This window comes from Gymnogyps californianus, chromosome 4, assembly GCF_018139145.2.
Source record: "Gymnogyps californianus isolate 813 chromosome 4, ASM1813914v2, whole genome shotgun sequence".
Taxonomy (NCBI): Eukaryota; Metazoa; Chordata; class Aves; order Accipitriformes; family Cathartidae; genus Gymnogyps; species Gymnogyps californianus.
The window spans coordinates 50,725,223-50,743,810 of NC_059474.1; the positions used below are offsets into that span (position 1 = coordinate 50,725,223).

Below are 18,588 nucleotides of genomic sequence, written 5' to 3' on the forward strand. Positions count from 1 at the left end.
TTGATTACCAAAAAAGCATTCAGAGGGGGTAGCACATCAGTTTGAAACACATCTACAGTAGAAACCAGGAGGTATTCAGAGATGTCTGTGGAGTAGGCACAATGATGGCCCTGGTAGTAACACCTGAATACAGATGTTAGCTCAAGCTATAGGAGCACTCATAATCTCTCAAGCACAGCGTTACTTGATAGACACTGGAGGTCTCTGGAGTTTTCTGATCATTCCACTGGGAATGTAGCCATTTTTTGTGTTCAGAGGATCCTGAATGTATGTATGACAGGAAATAGGAAAGTGCTGAAATCTTTCTTTTTGAAATCACTCTTGCACAAGAGCTAAGTATGCCCTTAAAGTGACACAGTTTTGTAAAGGCTCTGGGTGTCTGTGGATATGTGCTCACGGTGCAGTTTGCTCAGGGCTTCTCCTCCTGTGTCTCTTATGCCAGCTGGCAGTGCTGTCAGTTCTGCTGAGCCGTAGATGTTGAGCTTGACTTCTCCTGACTTGCGGTCTTTCTGTCTTGTTCTGCTTGAGGAAGGAAACAAAAATGTACAGGCATTTTGGAAAGACTTTTTTTCATCACCTTTCTTTAAAATTATTACCTTCACTTTTTTCTGTGCCTTTGAAGGTGTCTCAGAAGACACTGCCTCTTCATTTAGATATTTATTCGGGAGAGTATTTGAATAGTTCCAATTTTGATGAGTTTTAAATTAAGGGATCTAAGGTTGTATCTTGGAGAAGTCATTGCAGTTTAAAAGGCTTTGTGCAAGGAATGCTCTCTTCCCAGAAGCACCACAGATGTGGAACTGGTTCTGTGTAATCAATACTCTGTCCCTTTCTGTCCCTTGCTGTTTATACCCTGAGCATTGCTGTATTGCTTCCAAATACAAGACAGTTAATTCCTTCTGCTCTCCCCATCTCCAGCTCATTCCCTGTAGCTCACACTAACACAGCTTTGCCAGCATCCCTAGTGAGAAATGGCAAGGTAGACTTGCTGGCAGGGGTTGGACCACTGTGTTTGATTATTCTGAAGGGGCCAGCCAGAGAACTATAGTGCCAGCAGCTGCCTCTGCCTTATCTGTCTTTGTTTTTTCCCACTGCTGCTGAGTGATCAGGGAAGGAGTTCTCCTCCCACAAAATTGTACGTGGATGTGACTCACACCATATGCTGTATGTAGATGTATGTTCCCCTCCTTGTCCCATGCTCCAGTACTGTGTTCTTATCGCTGGCTGATCTGCATGTTTTACCAGCACAGATAAACTCCAGCGGTCATCCAAATCCACTTTCTCCACTTTCCCACCAAAATATTTTCTTCACTGCTTTCCAGGACCTGTAAACTGCTTAAGATGGTGCTGTTATCTATTGGAAGGTGTAGAAATGCGTATTTTTCTTGTTCCCTTCTGAAACAAGTGCCCTTCAATAGCAGGGTAGCATTTAGTGAAACTCGGGGCCTGGCTTCACTAGCTCAGAAAGGTGTGCTGAGGAAACACCTCTGCCAGCCAGTTTGCAGGAGAAGGGACGGATTGGCCAGCAAGGTATTTGCAGCTGGCTTTTCTTTAGCACCTGCTGTGACAGTAGGGTATGGCTATATGCAGGATATGCTCCTGAACCTACTTCACATGCAAGCAGAGCAGTGGCAGCTCTCACAGAGGGCTGCCATTCTTGCCTGTGGAGTTGAGATTTGCACAGCTGTGTTGCAGACTAGTACTTTAGGCCACAGCCTCCTGGATTTATTCTCATGTGCCTACTTACCTATACAGTTGTTACTTCATGATGGCAGGTCAGCAAAATCCCCCGCCTTCTATCTTGTGCCACAAAATAGTGACGCACTTATGTGCACTGCTCTGCTCATGGTTGTGACAGGAGCATTCCACTTTGCTCTTTGCAGCATGGAGCTGATCCAACAAAAAAGAATCGAGATGGGAACACTCCTCTAGATTTGGTGAAAGAAGGAGACACAGATATCCAGGACTTACTGCGAGGAGACGCTGCCTTGCTAGATGCTGCCAAGAAGGGGTGCCTGGCACGAGTGCAGAAGCTATGTACTCAGGAAAATATCAATTGCAGAGACACCCAGGGAAGAAATTCAACACCACTACATCTTGCAGGTGGGTGACTCACCAGGTTTTGAAGGCTTGTATATTTATGATAGGGCTACAGAAGTTAATCACCAAAACCAGGATTGGTATGGTAAGAGTTTCACAGAAGATTGTCCTGTACAAAGAGTTGTTAACTATGGCAGCTGTATTTCAGGAGGTAATAACAGTTACTAGGAAAGAGGAGCTTTTGCAGTCGAAAAATTACTTTAGCTTTTCTGTCTAATAATTTTTCTTTAGTTTATCTCTCCTAATACCTGGTTTCTTTTCCTGTGCCTTTTCTACAGCTGGTTACAACAATTTGGAAGTAGCTGAATACCTTCTTGAGCATGGTGCTGATGTTAATGCCCAGGACAAAGGAGGATTAATCCCCCTACACAATGCAGCATCCTATGGGGTAGGTGCAGGCATTCTTGCCATGAGTAGACCAACAAGGAACTCCTTAAAGTCATATCCAAAGCCATATTTTGCAGCTGTCTTGCTGTGAACATAGTTCAGGTTTTGATGGCATGAAATACTTGTTGGGCTAAGTTGCTGTTGTGGGTCCTGTTTGCAGTCCTACAGATCTATAGGATGTGTGTAGGTGATGACAGGGAAGTGGAGGTCTGTTACAGCTGGTCTCTGGTGGGGAGCTATTGCTAAAGCTAAACTGTTGAAGGGCTACTGAGTTTGTAGTATGGGTGTCCTCCTGGGCAAGCTGTCTACTGCAGTGGGGGTGCAGTGGCTGATTCAGACCATTTTGGATGAGACAGGGCTTCCTGCCTCAATATAGGAGGAAGCATCTGTGTGCATACCAGTTGCACAGATGCCTGATAGATTTCTTATAAGCAGCTGTTAATTGTGGATGAGGTGAGAAAGAAATCTCTTGCAAATAATTGTACAGAGACAGTGCTTGAGAAGCTCCCAGCAGTGTGCTTATGGTCAGACAGAGGACATGAAGCTCAAGTAGTGTTTTTGATGGTCTCATGATATGCTTTGTCTATTACTACCTGGCCCTGGCACAAGAAGAGCAAAATCTGGGAGAGATGATCTTAATAGAACCATGATTGCTTTTGTTTGAGAGCTAAATGAAATAAAAAGTACAGTGTTCACCTTGTTTTTAAGGAGAGTGTATCAGTGAAACTCAGCCTGCATCATTTGCATTGGTTCTCTACGTCAGTCTGGGATCCAAGTGTCCTAAAGAGCAAAAAGCTCCAAATCCTGCTGAAGGTTTAGAAATGCAACACAGAATTCTTTCGTGATACTGGGTCCTAATGCCAAGCAATGTTGTTCATCAGCATCTGCCATAAGCATTAAATTCCCAGGGCGTTGCTTAGATCTAGAGATATTTTCTGTTGCAAAGATTGTGTGCTTTCTTTTCAAGGACGGGAAACCAAAACACACGTTTTATGCAAAGGTAAAACATTCCTTACTGGCACAGGGAAATGTTAGAGATTGGTTCAAGCTGATTATCACTTCTAAAAATCGTAATGCCAATCTAATCTGGTTGCCTTACTTTCTCTAGGGGAAGTTAACGAGGCAGTGTTTGGTGCTTTTCCATCAACTTATATAGTTAAGAGTTGCTGTATACCTTTCCTGTGGCAGCCCATACTTCTGAGCTGTCATCAGCCCGTTCCGACCTCTGTGATGGGAGGTAGCGAGGGGATGAGTACTGGTTTCACAAGTTCATAGCTGGCAGGTTTCACAGGCTCATCCTTTTCCTCACAAAGTATCTTCAGTTCTCCCACCCAGCACTTCATGCTGCGTGTCCCTCAGTAGGGTTTCATGTGGCAGAAAAGTCACAGGAACAGCAATTGCTTTAAAAGTTTGGCAGAGAGGAAAAATAAGGTCGGCAGTCTTTTCAAACCATGCTTATTCAGAGAGCAAGCCCTTTTATAACTGCTGAGAGTCACTTAGTTGCCATTGAGAGGAAGAATGAAATCCATTGGCAAGTCTTTGCGCTTCTGCTTACAATTTCAGTGTTGCATGCTCCTACCTACTCATTTTGACTACCTGCTTTTTTATTTCTTAGCTGTATTGCACAAGTAATTTTTCTGGTCAGAGGCAGCCAGAAATTTTACTTGCCAGTTTTCTGTTCTCTTATTTTAACTTGGGAGACTTCAAGGATGGGATATTGATGGAACTGTGGGGTTATAAGATCATTACTTTTATAGCCCATGTAAAACAGTTGTCCCTTATGACACTCATAATGTGTTTTATCAATTACAGTTCTCTCATAAAACATGATTGGAGAAAAAAAATCTGTGCTGCCACGGATGGGTTCAAAGTCTTGCAAGAAATTGCAAGAAAGACAGAAAATATGACGAAGACTTCTGCATACAGACATTTAATTGGTGGCTCAGGAGTACAACATGTTGATCTTCAGAGCTTCTAGTATCGTATCACAAATGTTGGAGTCCTGTAAATTTGTGTTGCCGGTTCAAATTTGTCTACAAATATTTTGACAGTTAACTCTTATCAGTTTTATGCTGGATCAAGTATCATGTCTGCTCCTGCAGCTGACACAAACTTCATGCTATATACTTGGGTGATTTGGCAGAAATATAATTCTGTGCCTGATCCCGATTACACATGTTGTCATGGTTTAACCCCAGCCAGCAACTAAACACCACGCAGCTGCTCCCCCCCCTCCCAGTGGGATGGAGGATTGGGGAAAAAAAGTAAAACTCGTGGGTTGAGATAAGAACAGTTTAATAACTAAAGTAAAATAAAATACACTGCTAACTAAGAATAATAAAAATATAATAATAATTGTAATGAAAAGGAATATAACAAAAAAAAGAGAGAGAAATAAAACCCAAGAAAAGACAAGTGATGCACAATGCAATTGCTCACCACTCGCTGACTGATGCCCGAGCAGCGATCCACCCCTCCTGGCCAACTCCCCCAGTTTATATACTGGGCATGACGTTCCATGGTATGGAATATCCCTTTGGCTAGTGCGGGTCAGCTGTCCTGGCTGTGCTCCCTCCCAGCTTGTACACCTCCTCACTGGCAGAGCATGGCAAACTGAAAAATCCTTAACTTAGGATAAGCACTACTTAGCAACAACTAAAACATTAGCGTGTTATCAACATTATTCTCACACTAAATCCAAAACACAGCACTGTACCAGTTACTAGGAAGAAAATTAACTCTATCCCAGCCGAAACCAGGACACATGTGCTGGTGAATGATCTGGTAGTGCACAAATACAGGTAACTGTGGAGCTGCAGTATAAAGTGGTACCTGAAGAGGTGTGCTGCTGTGTAGACACAGGAGGCAGAGAAGTGAGTTAAAAGAAAGAGCAATTACAGGGGACTCTAAGCACCATTACCTCCAGCACGAAAAAGGAAATCTGTGCTTTAGCAGTGTCATGTTGATTAAGATATTCTTGTGTTTTCCAGCATGTGGATATAGCAGCACTGTTGATCAAATACAATACATGCGTAAATGCAACAGATAAATGGGCATTCACACCGTTGCACGAAGCTGCACAAAAAGGAAGGACACAGCTCTGTGCTCTGCTGCTAGCTCATGGAGCAGATCCAACCATGAAGAATCAAGAGGGTCAGACACCACTAGACCTGGCAACAGTAAGTTCATGTTAGCATGCCAGCCACAGGCTGCTCTGGAGGATTTGCTCTGCACATGAAATGGCTTTCTATGGCTCCACAGCATCAGCAGTCCTCAGCTTTTGTTTGCTCTGCATATGAAATGGCTTTCTATGGCTCCATGGCATCAGCGGTCCTCAGCTTTTGCTGTGCTGAGGTAGAGGGAGATGAGCATCTCCAGCGTGCCTGTTTGTGACTTTTTACCTGTGGGTCCAGGCTTTTTCTTTTGGCTGAGATCTTACCATGGCTTGTGATTTAAGGTTTGCTTCTGCTTAAGGATTCACTCCTGGGATCAGTCTCCTCATTGCCGGAAATAAACCTCTGTCATGGTTTAACCCCAGCCGGCAACTAAGCACCACGCAGCCACTAGCTCACTCCTTCCCTGCCCCCAGTGGGCTGGGGAGGAGAATCGGAAAAAAAAGTAAAACTCATGGGTTGAGATAAGAACAGTTTAATAATTGAAATAAAATAAAATATAGTAATAATAACAGTACTTGAAAAGGAAGATAACAAAAAGAGAGAGAAAGAAAACCCAAGAAAAGACAAGTGATGTACAATGCAGTTGCTCACCACCTGCTGAACGATGCCCAGCCAGTCCCTGAGCAGCGATCCGCCCCTCCCGGCTAACTCCCCCCCATTTATATACTGGGCATGATGTTCCATGGTATGGAATATCCCTTTGGCTAGTGCAGGTCAGCTGTCCCGGCTGTGCTCCCTCCCAGCTGCTTGTACACCTCCTCACTGGCAGAGCATGGGCAACTGAAAAGTCCTTGACTTAAGATAAGCACTGCTCAGCAACAACTAAAACATCAGTGTGTTATCAACATTATTCTCATACTAAAGCCAAAACGCAGCACTGTACCAGCTACTAGGAAGAAAATTAACTCTATCCCAGCCAAAACCAGGACAACCTCTCTGAAATGTCTCTGGTGATGGTCAATCTGTGTACTGTTGGTGATTATTTCTTTGAACCTAGGAGGAAAATCAGATGGGCCTTTAAAGGAATGAGATCATTTAGAGGATGATTATGCTCAGTGCCTGTATATTACCTCAGTTCTTTTTTGTCTAACTCCAAAACAACATTCTAAGATTTGCAGGTGGCTATCAAACTTTTTCTAAAACTGGCATCTGGAAACTTTCTTGTTAGTAGTGGCAGTGGCAGATGGTTAAAAAGCCTAATAAGGTTACATGAACATATATGTCCCAGGCTAACCAGTCTTGATGGAATAGATAATGCAACCAAATTGGATGCTGTGTCTAGTTATAGTGCGAGTATCTTTTAAGGCTATTGATTGATTTATGGAGAGTTCAAGAAATATCCTCCAGAATAATCTGAGCTCTAGAAAACTTGCTTTGTGATGAGGGATACGAAAACTATTTGATTTCTCTGGGGGAAAATAAGGATGTCTTAATCATGTTCTACAAGAACATGGAAGGAGGAAATTCTTGAAGATCAGGGTCCTGCTTAATTTAGTCAACAAAGGCTAAATCCAATTGTTAGCTAAGTTCATACTTCTCCTGTAGCTCCTGTCTTTTTTTTTTTCTATTATAATACTGTAAGATGTAATTATAGCAAAGGCAGTGGTAGTCCTTCCATTGAAGCCTTGATCCAGTGCAAAATGCTTCACCAGAAGTTGAACCTGACAGAGAAATTATGAGGTGGCATTGCCTCACCTAGGTTGTGAAGGATTTCAGATAAAGTTGCTACATTGCTCTTCCTGGCTTTAACACCTATAAAGTCGTTCTGCCAGAAAGGAAATTAGATGTACCTTCTTACATACCTTTAGAAATGGGGAGAACCTGATTCACCTACGTCTGAGCAGTGAATCAGAATGTTCTTGTAACCATGAATTCCTGTGTTACAAAAGTTGGCAGTTTTCTTTTTAATGGGGGAACAGGGCAATCAATTACAACAAATTCAAAGAAAAATTCTTTCCAGAGATCGGTGACTTGTGATAATAGAACCTCATGTTGAATGTTCTTTCTGTTTTTCAGGCTGATGATATCCGAGCTTTGCTGATAGATGCGATGCCTCCAGAAGCTTTGCCTACATGCTTTAAGCCTCAAGCTACTGTTGTTAGTGCCTCCCTGATCTCTCCAGCATCTACGCCGTCCTGCCTCTCCGCTGCCAGCAGTTTAGATAACCTCACTGGGCCACTGGCAGAGCTAGCCGTAGGAGGGGCATCAAATGCTGGTGATGGAGCAGCAGGAACCGAAAGAAAGGAAGGAGAAGGTGCATTTGCTGCTGGACAAGTTGACGTTGCCAGAAGTACAGTAGCTTAGTATCACAATAGGCCTTGCTTTATCTGAAAAGCATTTCTGACTAGCCAGAAAGTATTGTACAGCTTGAACTGTTATCTGCGTTTTAAAGTATCTGATGCTTGCTGTTTTCTCGTGCTCTGCTAGGAGCATTGTTGGCTGTTCGTCAGTGATTAGGTCTGACTACAAAGGCAGATCTGATTAGGTGCCCAGATGTTCATTGTTGATTTTTTACAGAAAATCCAATGAGAATTATTTTGATGAAGGAATTTTGATTGTGATGGCTGGGGGATTTTGCTAAGGCTTTTTAAACCCTTTGATTAGTATCTGGAATGCATGCTTTATGTCAGCATCTAGGTGATGACATAGCGAAAATACACCCACCTTTCCTTTCCTTCTCTTTGCAGTATGAGCCTGTGTTTGCCACAGATTGATTGTGCTTTTTAATAGTTGATTCTGAGGAGGGAACAGTGATGAGCTTTGCACTGAGCTTTCACACAATTCAAGTGGATTTTTTTATTATAGACATAGACAAATCGATTGTAAAACGAATGAGAGTTTGGAATTCTGAGAGAATCAGTGGTATTGCTTGATTTTTTTTTTTAAGGGGTTGTTTGTTGTTTTTTTTTAATTCAGGTGCATAGGATATAATGATTTGTTTCTTCTCTTACAGTTTCTGGTCTTGACATGAACATTACTCAGTTCCTAAAAAGCCTGGGTCTTGAACACCTTCGGGACATCTTTGAGACAGAACAGGTAAGTGGCAAGCCTCATGTCTGTATGTTTGAAACATAGACTAATCTAATAAATTTGAGTGACATTTTCATTCTCTAATTGAAAAAGGGAAACAAAAAAAACCCAACTTCACAGCTACAGAAAAACAAGTATGTCCAAGAAAACTGCAAATGAGTTGCCAGATACTTTATGGTGAAGTTGAGAGACCTGTGAAAATCTCTTTTGTTGTTTGATTCAGATATCCAGTATCTTTCACTTTCTTACACATACATGATGACTGCCAGTTTGGCTTGTATTCTGGGAGTTACACTGGACCTTGTAAACTTTGAACATGATGGCTATAACAAAGTTAGGTTGGAATGTCACCTGCGCTTGTCCTTCAGCAGTCTTGATATGCAAACACACCTTTCGCCAGCTGTAGTGCTGCATGTGACACTTGGGTTGGATCTAGGAAACCCTCCAGTTTGACTATAAGCTGAAATAAAAATCTAGTTTACCAGGGCATGGTCACGCTAGAGAATGCAGAAACTACGTTTCCTAATAGGTTAGGACTATAGCATTAACTGGCTTTTGCAGGGTTAACAAGCTTTAAATGGAATTGATAGATGGGGAAAAAAACCCTGTGGATTTATCAATAATTCAGAATATATGAAAATAATACAACTACTGTAACAGTTTCTCAAGCTTACATTACTTTTTAGAGCAGAAGTACCTCTAATGTATTTGTAGACTCTTTTTATGTACCGTTTCTTAAATTTAACGTGTTACAGTTAAATAGATTATTTGTTCGCATGAGCGAGATGGACACAGCGGTGGAGGTGAAAGGTACAAGTGCAAGAGACTGGATTTGATGGTTATTTTTTCCCAAGGCCTCTGCTGCTAATCTTTTATGAGGGGTCAGGAAATAAACGTTTGAAATGTAATGTGTTGCTTACAGAAAAAGTTCCAACTGTTTCCATGAAACATTACAGGAGGTATCTCCCCAAAGTTAAAATACCATAGAATCTTTTTTCCCTTCTTATATATGAAGCATAAGCTCTTTTCTTTAATTTGGAACCGCTTCTTTTAAGAAGCAAACCAACCTCAAACCAACCTGTATTCTACTCGCATTTCTTTTTTCTTATTATTTTTCACACCTTCCTGTTACCATGCTGGTTTTGTTCTACTTTTGCTTCCTTAACTCCTAACCTGTTGTTAAGATCTTCCCCTGCTAATAAGATTTAATAATGCAAGTTGGATTCCCTATATTCATTCATCATTTTTAAACTGTTTAGCTCCTCTTGTACGTTTCTTTCTAGTGAAAACAAGCTCATCTTCTTAAGCTTATTGTTTTAAGCTGCTTTTTCCAAGCACTGCAGTACCTTCATGTGCACTTTTTCACCTTGGCTCTAGCTTCCTGTTCGTACTGGATCTGTGCTGATGCTTTCTAATATCTGGGTTTCTTCTGTATTTTTTAATGTTCTGCTGCACGTGATGAATGTCTTCAGTGGCTTTTCCACAGCAATCCCAGTAGGGTTGTTTGCTGCTCAGTTGGACAGATGTTCAGTGTAGCTATTAATTCCTTGCTTGAGTTGCTTTCTTTTGTATTAAAGATATTCAATTTGTAGTGGACAGAGTTCATACCTGCAAGTCTAGTTGTGCTAACAATCTAGCTTCTTTTGAATCAAGTTGTATGGTTTCCCATTATTTGCTGAGCTTCGCATTCTAGTTTAATGTGTAAATTGGGAAGTAGATTTTATATAATTATCTCATCCAGATGAAATCTTTCTGTTTTTCATGGAATCACCTCAGTGCACAATTGCTTTATAGTAATAAAAATGTGTACTTTATTTAGCCTTTATCTCCTGTTCCTTAAAAAAAAAGTTTATTTTACATCATGTTTTATTACCTTTCTGCTTCCACCAATAACCTCTGTGACCTTGAAAGTAAAACCTTGTCAGGTGATTGTAGAGGTATTCATACATTGCAACCAAATGAATGGTTGTATGTGTCCTCACAATGTTAATTATTTCCAAAAATAGTGGAATAGTTGAGCATGACTTAGCATAGGCTGACCCACTGGTTTGATACACATGCAAGTGCACATGTGGATATATACACACAGTAATAGCACACACCATAATAATGTTGATGTGAAGCATACTTAACATTTATTAGTAAGCTTATAGAATATTCATTTCTGTTTGTGTAGTGAAAATAATGAATTGCACAACAATGTGAAACTGAATGCTTCAAAAATATTCCCAGATTTGTCCCAGCATTTCCATGCATCCTCCTCCTACATAAGTAAAAATGTTTTTGAGAACCTCCTGTGACAACCAGATCTTGTTAATTGCTGTAAGAGAAGTAAAAGTTTTGCACAGCTTCGGGCTGTAGCAGCTGGGTATGGTCCTGTGATTGGGAGAGGCTTGCCAGAAGGTGGCAGCAATTAGAAGTGCAGCAAAACATAAAATACATGTACTCTCTTGGTTGCACCATGAATACATTCCATTTTCTGAACTGATGGGTCTTCAGCATTGGGAATCGGGCCAGGTTTGGCAAGTGATTTTTGTGGTCTTTCACCTTTCCAGATAACCCTGGATGTGTTGGCAGACATGGGGCATGAGGAGCTTAAAGAAATTGGGATCAATGCATATGGACACCGCCACAAATTAATAAAAGGTGTGGAGAGACTTCTAGGAGGGCAGCAAGGTAAATATGACACTTTTACTGGTTAGTCTAAGTGTAGCATACAACAGGCTCCCAGAAGTCACCTTTTGTAAATGTAGGCATTGTCACCAGGACTTGAAAGAATCTGGATGTCAGGAAAATGTACTTGCTGGCAGACCTGGTGGCTTGGGTGGGTTGTGACAGGTAAAGAATATATTGAGGAGATACAGGACCGAGTGATCACTTGCCTTTCCAGAGAATGGACACCCCTGAGGCAGCTGTGGAGGCTGTGCCCGTTTCCAGGGACTCTCTTGCACACAGGCAGGAGCTTTGGATTGATTTGCCCTGTGTACCTACCCACAGGCCAGTTGTATCCTGAAGGGTGGACCTGATGGAGTTTTTTGCTGCCCCACACTTCTCAGATGCTTCTCTTGAAAGCGGAAACAATAAACTGCAATTATGTCCCACATGCATTTTCCTTCTCTCTTTTAAAGCCTCTGCTGCTAACAAAAGCACTTTATCTTTTCAAGATTGTGCTTCTGCTTTGTGTTTGTTTTGCATTTCCTGCTGTACTGGGGTTATTTAAGAAGAATAATGATGATGCTGGATACAAATAGAGCTGGTATTGTTTTCTCCTGTTGATTTTTACTCCTTTAATTCCTTCTCTTTGCAGGCACCAATCCTTATTTGACTTTCCACTGCGTGAGTCAGGGGACCATTCTCCTTGACCTTGCTCCTGACGATAAGGAGTATCAGTCCGTAGAAGAGGAGGTATTGCAAATACCTTTCTTAATGCTCCAGTGGCAGTGTATTTCTCTTTTCACTTACAGCCCCTCAGAGCTAAAGCGTGCAACGCACGTTGAAAGTGATAAAATATGCTTTGGTGTATGAATTGCATAGATCTGACATGAAGTTTAGGGCTCTTCATTTGTCTTTTTATATAGAGCAATGATGGAAATTATTTTGCTGTGTCCTGCCTGTTTTTTTTAATAAGTGGTCTGTTTGCTCACTTAGTGTTATCCCAATTTTGCCTTTTTGTTGTTGTGTTTTGGATGTCATTTCATAGCAAGGGTTTCCACAGCTTTCTGGAGATAGGTGGACCTGTGAAAATCAAAGGCCATGAGTGAAGACCAAGGGATCAAGGCCTTGCAAGTCTGTAGGCATTCTCTGTGCTCAGGCTGTTTCTGCATGTGAACCAGCTTGTTTTCTCTTGTTTCAGTGGCTTAGTTAATCTGTAACCCAGATAAACAACTCTTGGATAATTGAGAGTTGACTGTAATTTTGCCTCCCACACACACGTGCTCTTTTATTTAAGTAAACTACAAGCAGATACCATTTTGAAAGAAAAATCATAACAGAAAAGAGACTTTCTGAAGAGCTGTGTTTGGAAGAAACTCCATTTTACTGTGCTTTTGCTATTTGTGTAGTGTTCCTACACTGTAGCACAGAAGTGTTTGGAGTCTTTTTAAAAGTCTAGATATTCAGGATTGCTGCCAGCTTAGCCTGGAATATTTTTCATTAGTAACTCTGTAAAGTAGAGTGTGTGCAGATCTTTTGTATAAACTTTTCTGACAGAAAGGGTCACTTGTCTGCTATAGTAAATAGGGATATTTATTTGAGCTGTTACTAAACGTTGTTGCTGTAGCTATAAATACCTCTAGAAAAGACACGATAAAACTGTTCAAATTCTCAGGGGCTGCTAATGACATAAGAAAATCTACAGTGCAAGCATTTTCCTATCACTAAGAAATACAAACTGTACTTACTAGAAACACATTTGTTATTACTTCAGAATTATCTTTTTGTATATTTGTTTTCAAAGATTGTTTTTTTCCTAATCTAAAGCAGGTTTTCTAGTTGTGTATAATTTTGATAGCAAGTGCCATTATTGTCCTTTTTCCTATGTAGATTTTTATTACAAGATTGGATAATTGCATCATTGCCTGAGAAATAAGGGTGTACCTCAGTTGAAAGTTGAGTTGTTGGGGTTTTTTGACATCTTTTAATTAATTTTCAGTCAAGATCGTCTGTTGTTGCCAGTGATATACTGAGATACTGCATGAATACTTTGCCTTGGTAGCAAGCTATGTGTGCTGAACATTCAATTGTGTTCATTTATGTAGATGCAAAGTACAATCCGGGAGCATCGGGATGGTGGAAATGCTGGCGGGATCTTCAACAGGTACAATGTCATCAGGGTAAGGTTCAAAACCTCTTAATTCTATGTGGTAAAATAAGTTGGTACTTATGCAAGCAGGCAGAATTGGTTTAATGGATCACCCTTTTATATTTGAAATTCTTTGTTGAAATAATATTCAGGAGCAGAGTTAAAGCAAGTGCTAAATGCTAAAATTAGACTGATTGTGTGCTCTGCACACGGAAAGAGGGAGAAGCATCCACTTGTGCTCTTAAAGGAGTCTGAAGAACAGATATTGAAGACAGAAGTGAAGAGCCTGACTTACGTTTCACAGCCTGATTTAATTTCAGAGATGTGTAACTTCTGTATTTGACTTTGCAGCACATATCTTTTTTTCTCAGTGTAGTCTTTTCTTGCCTTTTTAAAGAAGATTTTTGGGGAGGAGGAAAGGATGAGCATGACTTTTTATTAAAAGTTGCTATCTCCCTATGCTACTTTGGATCTTGACACCTTCTTCTTTGCCCCTGCCAACTAGAAAGTACACTTTCTGGTTCCTTTTTTGGGGGAGGAGGAAGTGAGGAAATCGGAACAGAACTTGGTTCCTGAGCTCCAGCAAACCCCTCCTGTATATCTGTTTGAAAAGTGAGCCTGTGCAGAACCTTTGCCGCTTGGCCCAGTAGATCATAAGTCCTGAAGCAAACTCTGCTTCCATCCTACTCCCAACCAAAGGTGAAGTCCTTTACAGAAACCACTATGGTATTAGAGCCTGTGGCTGGAACAATATCTCAAGATAGATTAAACAGCACACCTCCTAGTTTGTTTCCTCAGAAGTTGTTTCTTTTCATAAAAATTCAACCTAAACCAGACAGCAAGCTTCAAAAAGCTAGCCCAGATTTTTCAACAGAGGTCAAAGCAGAGAGGGAAGGAGTTTCAGACAGTTTGTAGTTCTTGGTGTTATTACAGGCTCTGAGGGAAGAAGCCTGAAAGTCTTCCTTAAACCTGAGAACTTAGGGTGCAATTTCACGATAGTTTTAACCATCTGTAAGTGTGTGCTACCGACTTGTTTGAAAGACTTCAGCCTTGCGTGCAGAACAGCCAGCCATTCATGTGTCTTACTCTTAGTTTCCCTGTCGAATTTATGCAAACTCTGTGAAACTATATTGCATTTCAATTCCAATTCAAGTATGGTTGGACCTGTTGTACCACTGCAGATTCAAAAGGTCGTGAACAAGAAGTTGCGGGAGAGATTCTGTCACAGACAGAAGGAGGTCTCAGAGGAGAATCATAATCATCACAATGAACGCATGTTGTTTCATGGTAAGGAAGTGATCTCTATTTGTATGTACTGGTATTTAAAAAAAAAAAATGTTTACAAGGACCCACAGGCAATGTTAATGTTGCTGTGTCACCATCCTGTACAGTAATTGTATTTCTACACTAGAAATGCGGGGGTGTGGGGGTGGTGGAGTTAGTCTGTGTGGTTACTGCAATCTGAAAAGCTACACTAGATAAAAAATACACTTTTTAAAAAAAAAAGAAAAAAAAAGTTTTTTTGCTAAGCCATATCTTAGTCATTTCCAGTAAAGCTGCTGGGAGGATGTTACATTGCTGTGAGAAAGAGTATCTTCTAAAAGAGAGGAGCAGCACACAGTAAAAACGTTTTACCCTGGCACTTCAGGCAACCATCAGGGAAAGGAATCAAAACCAACCATGAGTTTCAGCAAGGTGTTCTCTAGAAGCATCCAGAAGTGCCTACAAATCACAGTTGCCTGAGGGTCCTCCTGTCCTAGATCCTTTTATGCTTCTGCGTAGGAAATTGGTTTTGGGTGTGATTGTCCTGACATCTTGCCCCATCTTAACCGGTACTGACTGCTGGAGAAGGTGTGCATTGACAAGATAAATTGCACTAAAATGTGAGTGGGGGGAAAGCCATTTAATGAGATCTGTGAAATGAGTAAGAAATATGAGTCACACATGGGATCTTGGTATATAACGATAAATCCCACACATCACTGCATCCTGCTGGGTATCGCCCCCTTCCAGCTGACTGAGCACGCTTTCTGGTCTTTAATGGTCTATTTGAGGCAGACAAGCTCCTCTTGACATAGAGTCCTGTATTACTATAGAGCTTAACAAGTATGTATGATAACACATCATTTCATGTCGTTCTGTTCTAGGGTCTCCTTTTATTAATGCTATCATTCACAAAGGATTTGATGAAAGGCATGCATACATTGGAGGAATGTTTGGAGCTGGAATTTACTTTGCCGAGAACTCCTCAAAAAGCAACCAATATGTGTATGGGATAGGGGGAGGAACAGGCTGTCCCACACACAAAGACAGATCCTGTTATATCTGCCACAGGTATGAGTCCAGCAGTGTTCCCTGTATGTAATTCTGGCTGTCCTGGTTTTTACGATCCTGGCACAGGATGAATTGCAGGGAAAGAATAGTCACTTGAGCTTGGTCATGGCAGGAAAAATGCAGTTTTCTGTTTGTCAAGGCTGAGCAAAAAAGGATGTAAATGCAGCGAGTCCCACAGAAAGGTCAAAAATTACATCTAAGTATACAGTGAGTATAAATCAAAGTGAATTGTGGCTCAGGAAAGAGGCTTGAAACAGCAAGTTTGAAAACGAAGAGTCAGGGAAAAATAGCAGTTAAACTCCAGTCACTCTCAGAACAAAACTGCAGTGCAGAGTGGTGGTCAGCAGTACAGTGTTGTACTATGGATCAGATAATTTTGGAGGTAGTGAACAGGACTTAATCACAGCTTTGTTTTGTACTGGAGTAGATCAATGTGCTTTTTGCACTTTGACACCTGTCCATACCCTGCTGGTAGAAACACAGAGTTTCAGCTTCTCTGATAGGCCAAGGGGTAATGGCTTTAAACTGAAAGAGGGTAGATTTAGATTAGATGTAAGGAGGAAGTTCTTCACTGTGAGGGTGGTGAGGCACTGGAACAGGTTGCCCAGAGAGGCTGTGGATGCCCCCTCCCTGGAAGTGTTCAAGGGCAGGTTGGATGGGGCTTTGAGCAACCTGGTCTAGTGGAAGGTGTCCCTGCCCATGGCAGGGGGGTTGGAACTAGATGATCTTTAAGGTCCCTTCCAACCCAAACCATTCTATGATTCTTTCAACAGCTTTATGTAAAATGAACTAGAACAGGCCTCCATGTGAGGGCTAAACATGTGTGTTTTCCCTTGTGCATGTCAAGAAAGACTTTTTTGTGACAGGTTTATGCAGCCTTAGAACTGGTTTCTAAAAGTGTTTCTCAAAAAAACCTTGAGAAGTTAATTGTAACAAGCTCAAAAGTCTGAAATCATTCTGGAAGCATACAAATCCTAGTAAGATGTTTTAAAATTATGTTTTCTCTTTTCCTTTTAGACAAATGCTCTTCTGTAGAGTGACCCTTGGCAAATCCTTTCTTCAGTTCAGCACAATGAAAATGGCTCATGCCCCTCCAGGGCACCATTCTGTTATTGGCCGGCCAAGCGTGAATGGACTTGCATACGCTGAATATGTTATCTATAGAGGAGAACAGGTATGTAGGTTAGCAAGGACTAGGTTTATGGAAGGGCAGAGCTTGGAGCTGGAGAGGGGATGTGATTGGTTTCCATACCAAGTGTGCTGTGATAACCTGGTTGATTAGATTTTTTTTTTCATGTAAACATGGAAATAAACAGTGAACTGTATCAAGCCAGCAAATGCTACTCCTTTCCACTGAGCTGCTCTGACTTACACTATGCAGAAATGCCTAATTCCCCCTGTGCAGCACTGCTAGAGTCTGTTGTAGTTTTTCTCAAGAGGCACTCGTTCTCGCAGTAACAAGAACGCATGCATTTCTGGGGCTCTTGTAGATAATGCGGATTCTGGGCTTTTTACCTGTAGATTCCCAGCAGTGACAGTGTCCCTGTCTGCCAGAGACTACCCTTAAATGGCAGCTGAAGTAGCACAACAATCTTCAGGAGGTGACTTAATCTGAATAACTCAGCTAGACCGTTACTCTAGAAAAGTGGTTTGCTCACTACTCTGGGTGGCTCCAAGATTATATAATAAGTTCAGGTTGGAAGCAACCAGGGGGAGGTTACTTAGGCCAGCCTCTTGTTAATGCTGAATTCAGACCAGATTGCTGAGGGCTTTCTTTGACCAGGCAGCTCTTGAAAGCCTCGGAGAATGGTGTTTCACAGCCTCTCTCAGCAGCTTGTTCCTTTGTTTAATTATCCTCAGAGCAAAAAATGCATTATTTGTATCCAATAGGAACCTCCTGTGTTTTATTAATCTCATTCTCCTGCTGCACCGTGCAGAAAAGAATCTGGCTCTGTTTTCTCAGTAGCCTTCCATATGTGATGCAAGATTGCTATGAGGTCCCACAAAGCCTTCCCTTTTCTGAACTGAACAAGCCCATCTCCCTCAGCCTCTTCTTGTTTACCCTGTGCTCTCTCCCCCTGTGCTGAACTTGGCTCCAGCTTGTTGCCATCTTTCTTGTATTGGAGGGCCCAAAAGTTGTATGCAGTTGTCTAGATGTGGTCAAGTGAGTACTGAATAAACGGCAATCATCGCTACACTCAGTTGACTGGCTACACTGCTGTTGATGTACCACAGGATGCTGGTAGCCTTTATTGCTGCCAGGACACACTGTTGATTCTGCTTTAGCTTGCTGTCACCCAAGGGCCCCCAGCACTTTTCAACAGAGGTGCTTCCCATCCTCCAATGTTAGAAGGAATTAGTTCATCCCAGGTGCATTTGCCCTTGCTGGATTTCATGAGGCTTCTGTTGGCCCGGTCTCCTCTCATCTGTCTAGGTTCCTCTGAATGGGGCCCTGCCCTCCAGCAACTTTAGCTTTGTTCTGGGACTGAACCTCCTACTAGCTGTCTTGAGAAAACGCTGGACAGACGCCTGGGTTACGCGTTTTGGGTGTGCCAAGTATTTTACTGCCAGTGAAGGCATTTGCAGGTCACGTGGCAAGTCAGTGAGAATTTTAGGGTCAGACTACATTGGTCATCTGAGATTTTTTAATAACTTACAGGCACTGACTGATCTGTAGGATTAGCTAACAAGGAGAGTAACTCTGATTGTGAATTCCTGTAGCACACGCATTTTCTGTCAGTGTCTGCATGGAAGAAGCAT

At 41.6% G+C, this 18,588-nt stretch overlaps 1 protein-coding gene across 2 annotated transcripts in view; it reads left to right on the forward strand.

The window, feature by feature from the left end:
- TNKS (tankyrase) overlaps window positions 1–18,588 on the forward strand; it is a 148,914-nt gene that overhangs the window by 124,922 nt on the left and 5,404 nt on the right. For both annotated transcript variants that reach the window (XR_007766476.1, XM_050896730.1), the window contains exons 16-26: window positions 1,884–2,103; window positions 2,379–2,488; window positions 5,478–5,666; window positions 7,680–7,917; window positions 8,617–8,699; window positions 11,249–11,369; window positions 12,001–12,098; window positions 13,451–13,525; window positions 14,676–14,781; window positions 15,642–15,828; window positions 16,846–17,002. Coding sequence is in view for 1 of the 2 variants with exons in the window: in XM_050896730.1 (XP_050752687.1) it covers window positions 1,884–2,103; window positions 2,379–2,488; window positions 5,478–5,666; window positions 7,680–7,917; window positions 8,617–8,699; window positions 11,249–11,369; window positions 12,001–12,098; window positions 13,451–13,525; window positions 14,676–14,781; window positions 15,642–15,828; window positions 16,846–17,002 (1,584 nt within the window). In the remaining variant the exon portion in view is untranslated. The remainder of the gene's footprint in view (window positions 1–1,883; window positions 2,104–2,378; window positions 2,489–5,477; window positions 5,667–7,679; window positions 7,918–8,616; window positions 8,700–11,248; window positions 11,370–12,000; window positions 12,099–13,450; window positions 13,526–14,675; window positions 14,782–15,641; window positions 15,829–16,845; window positions 17,003–18,588) is intronic.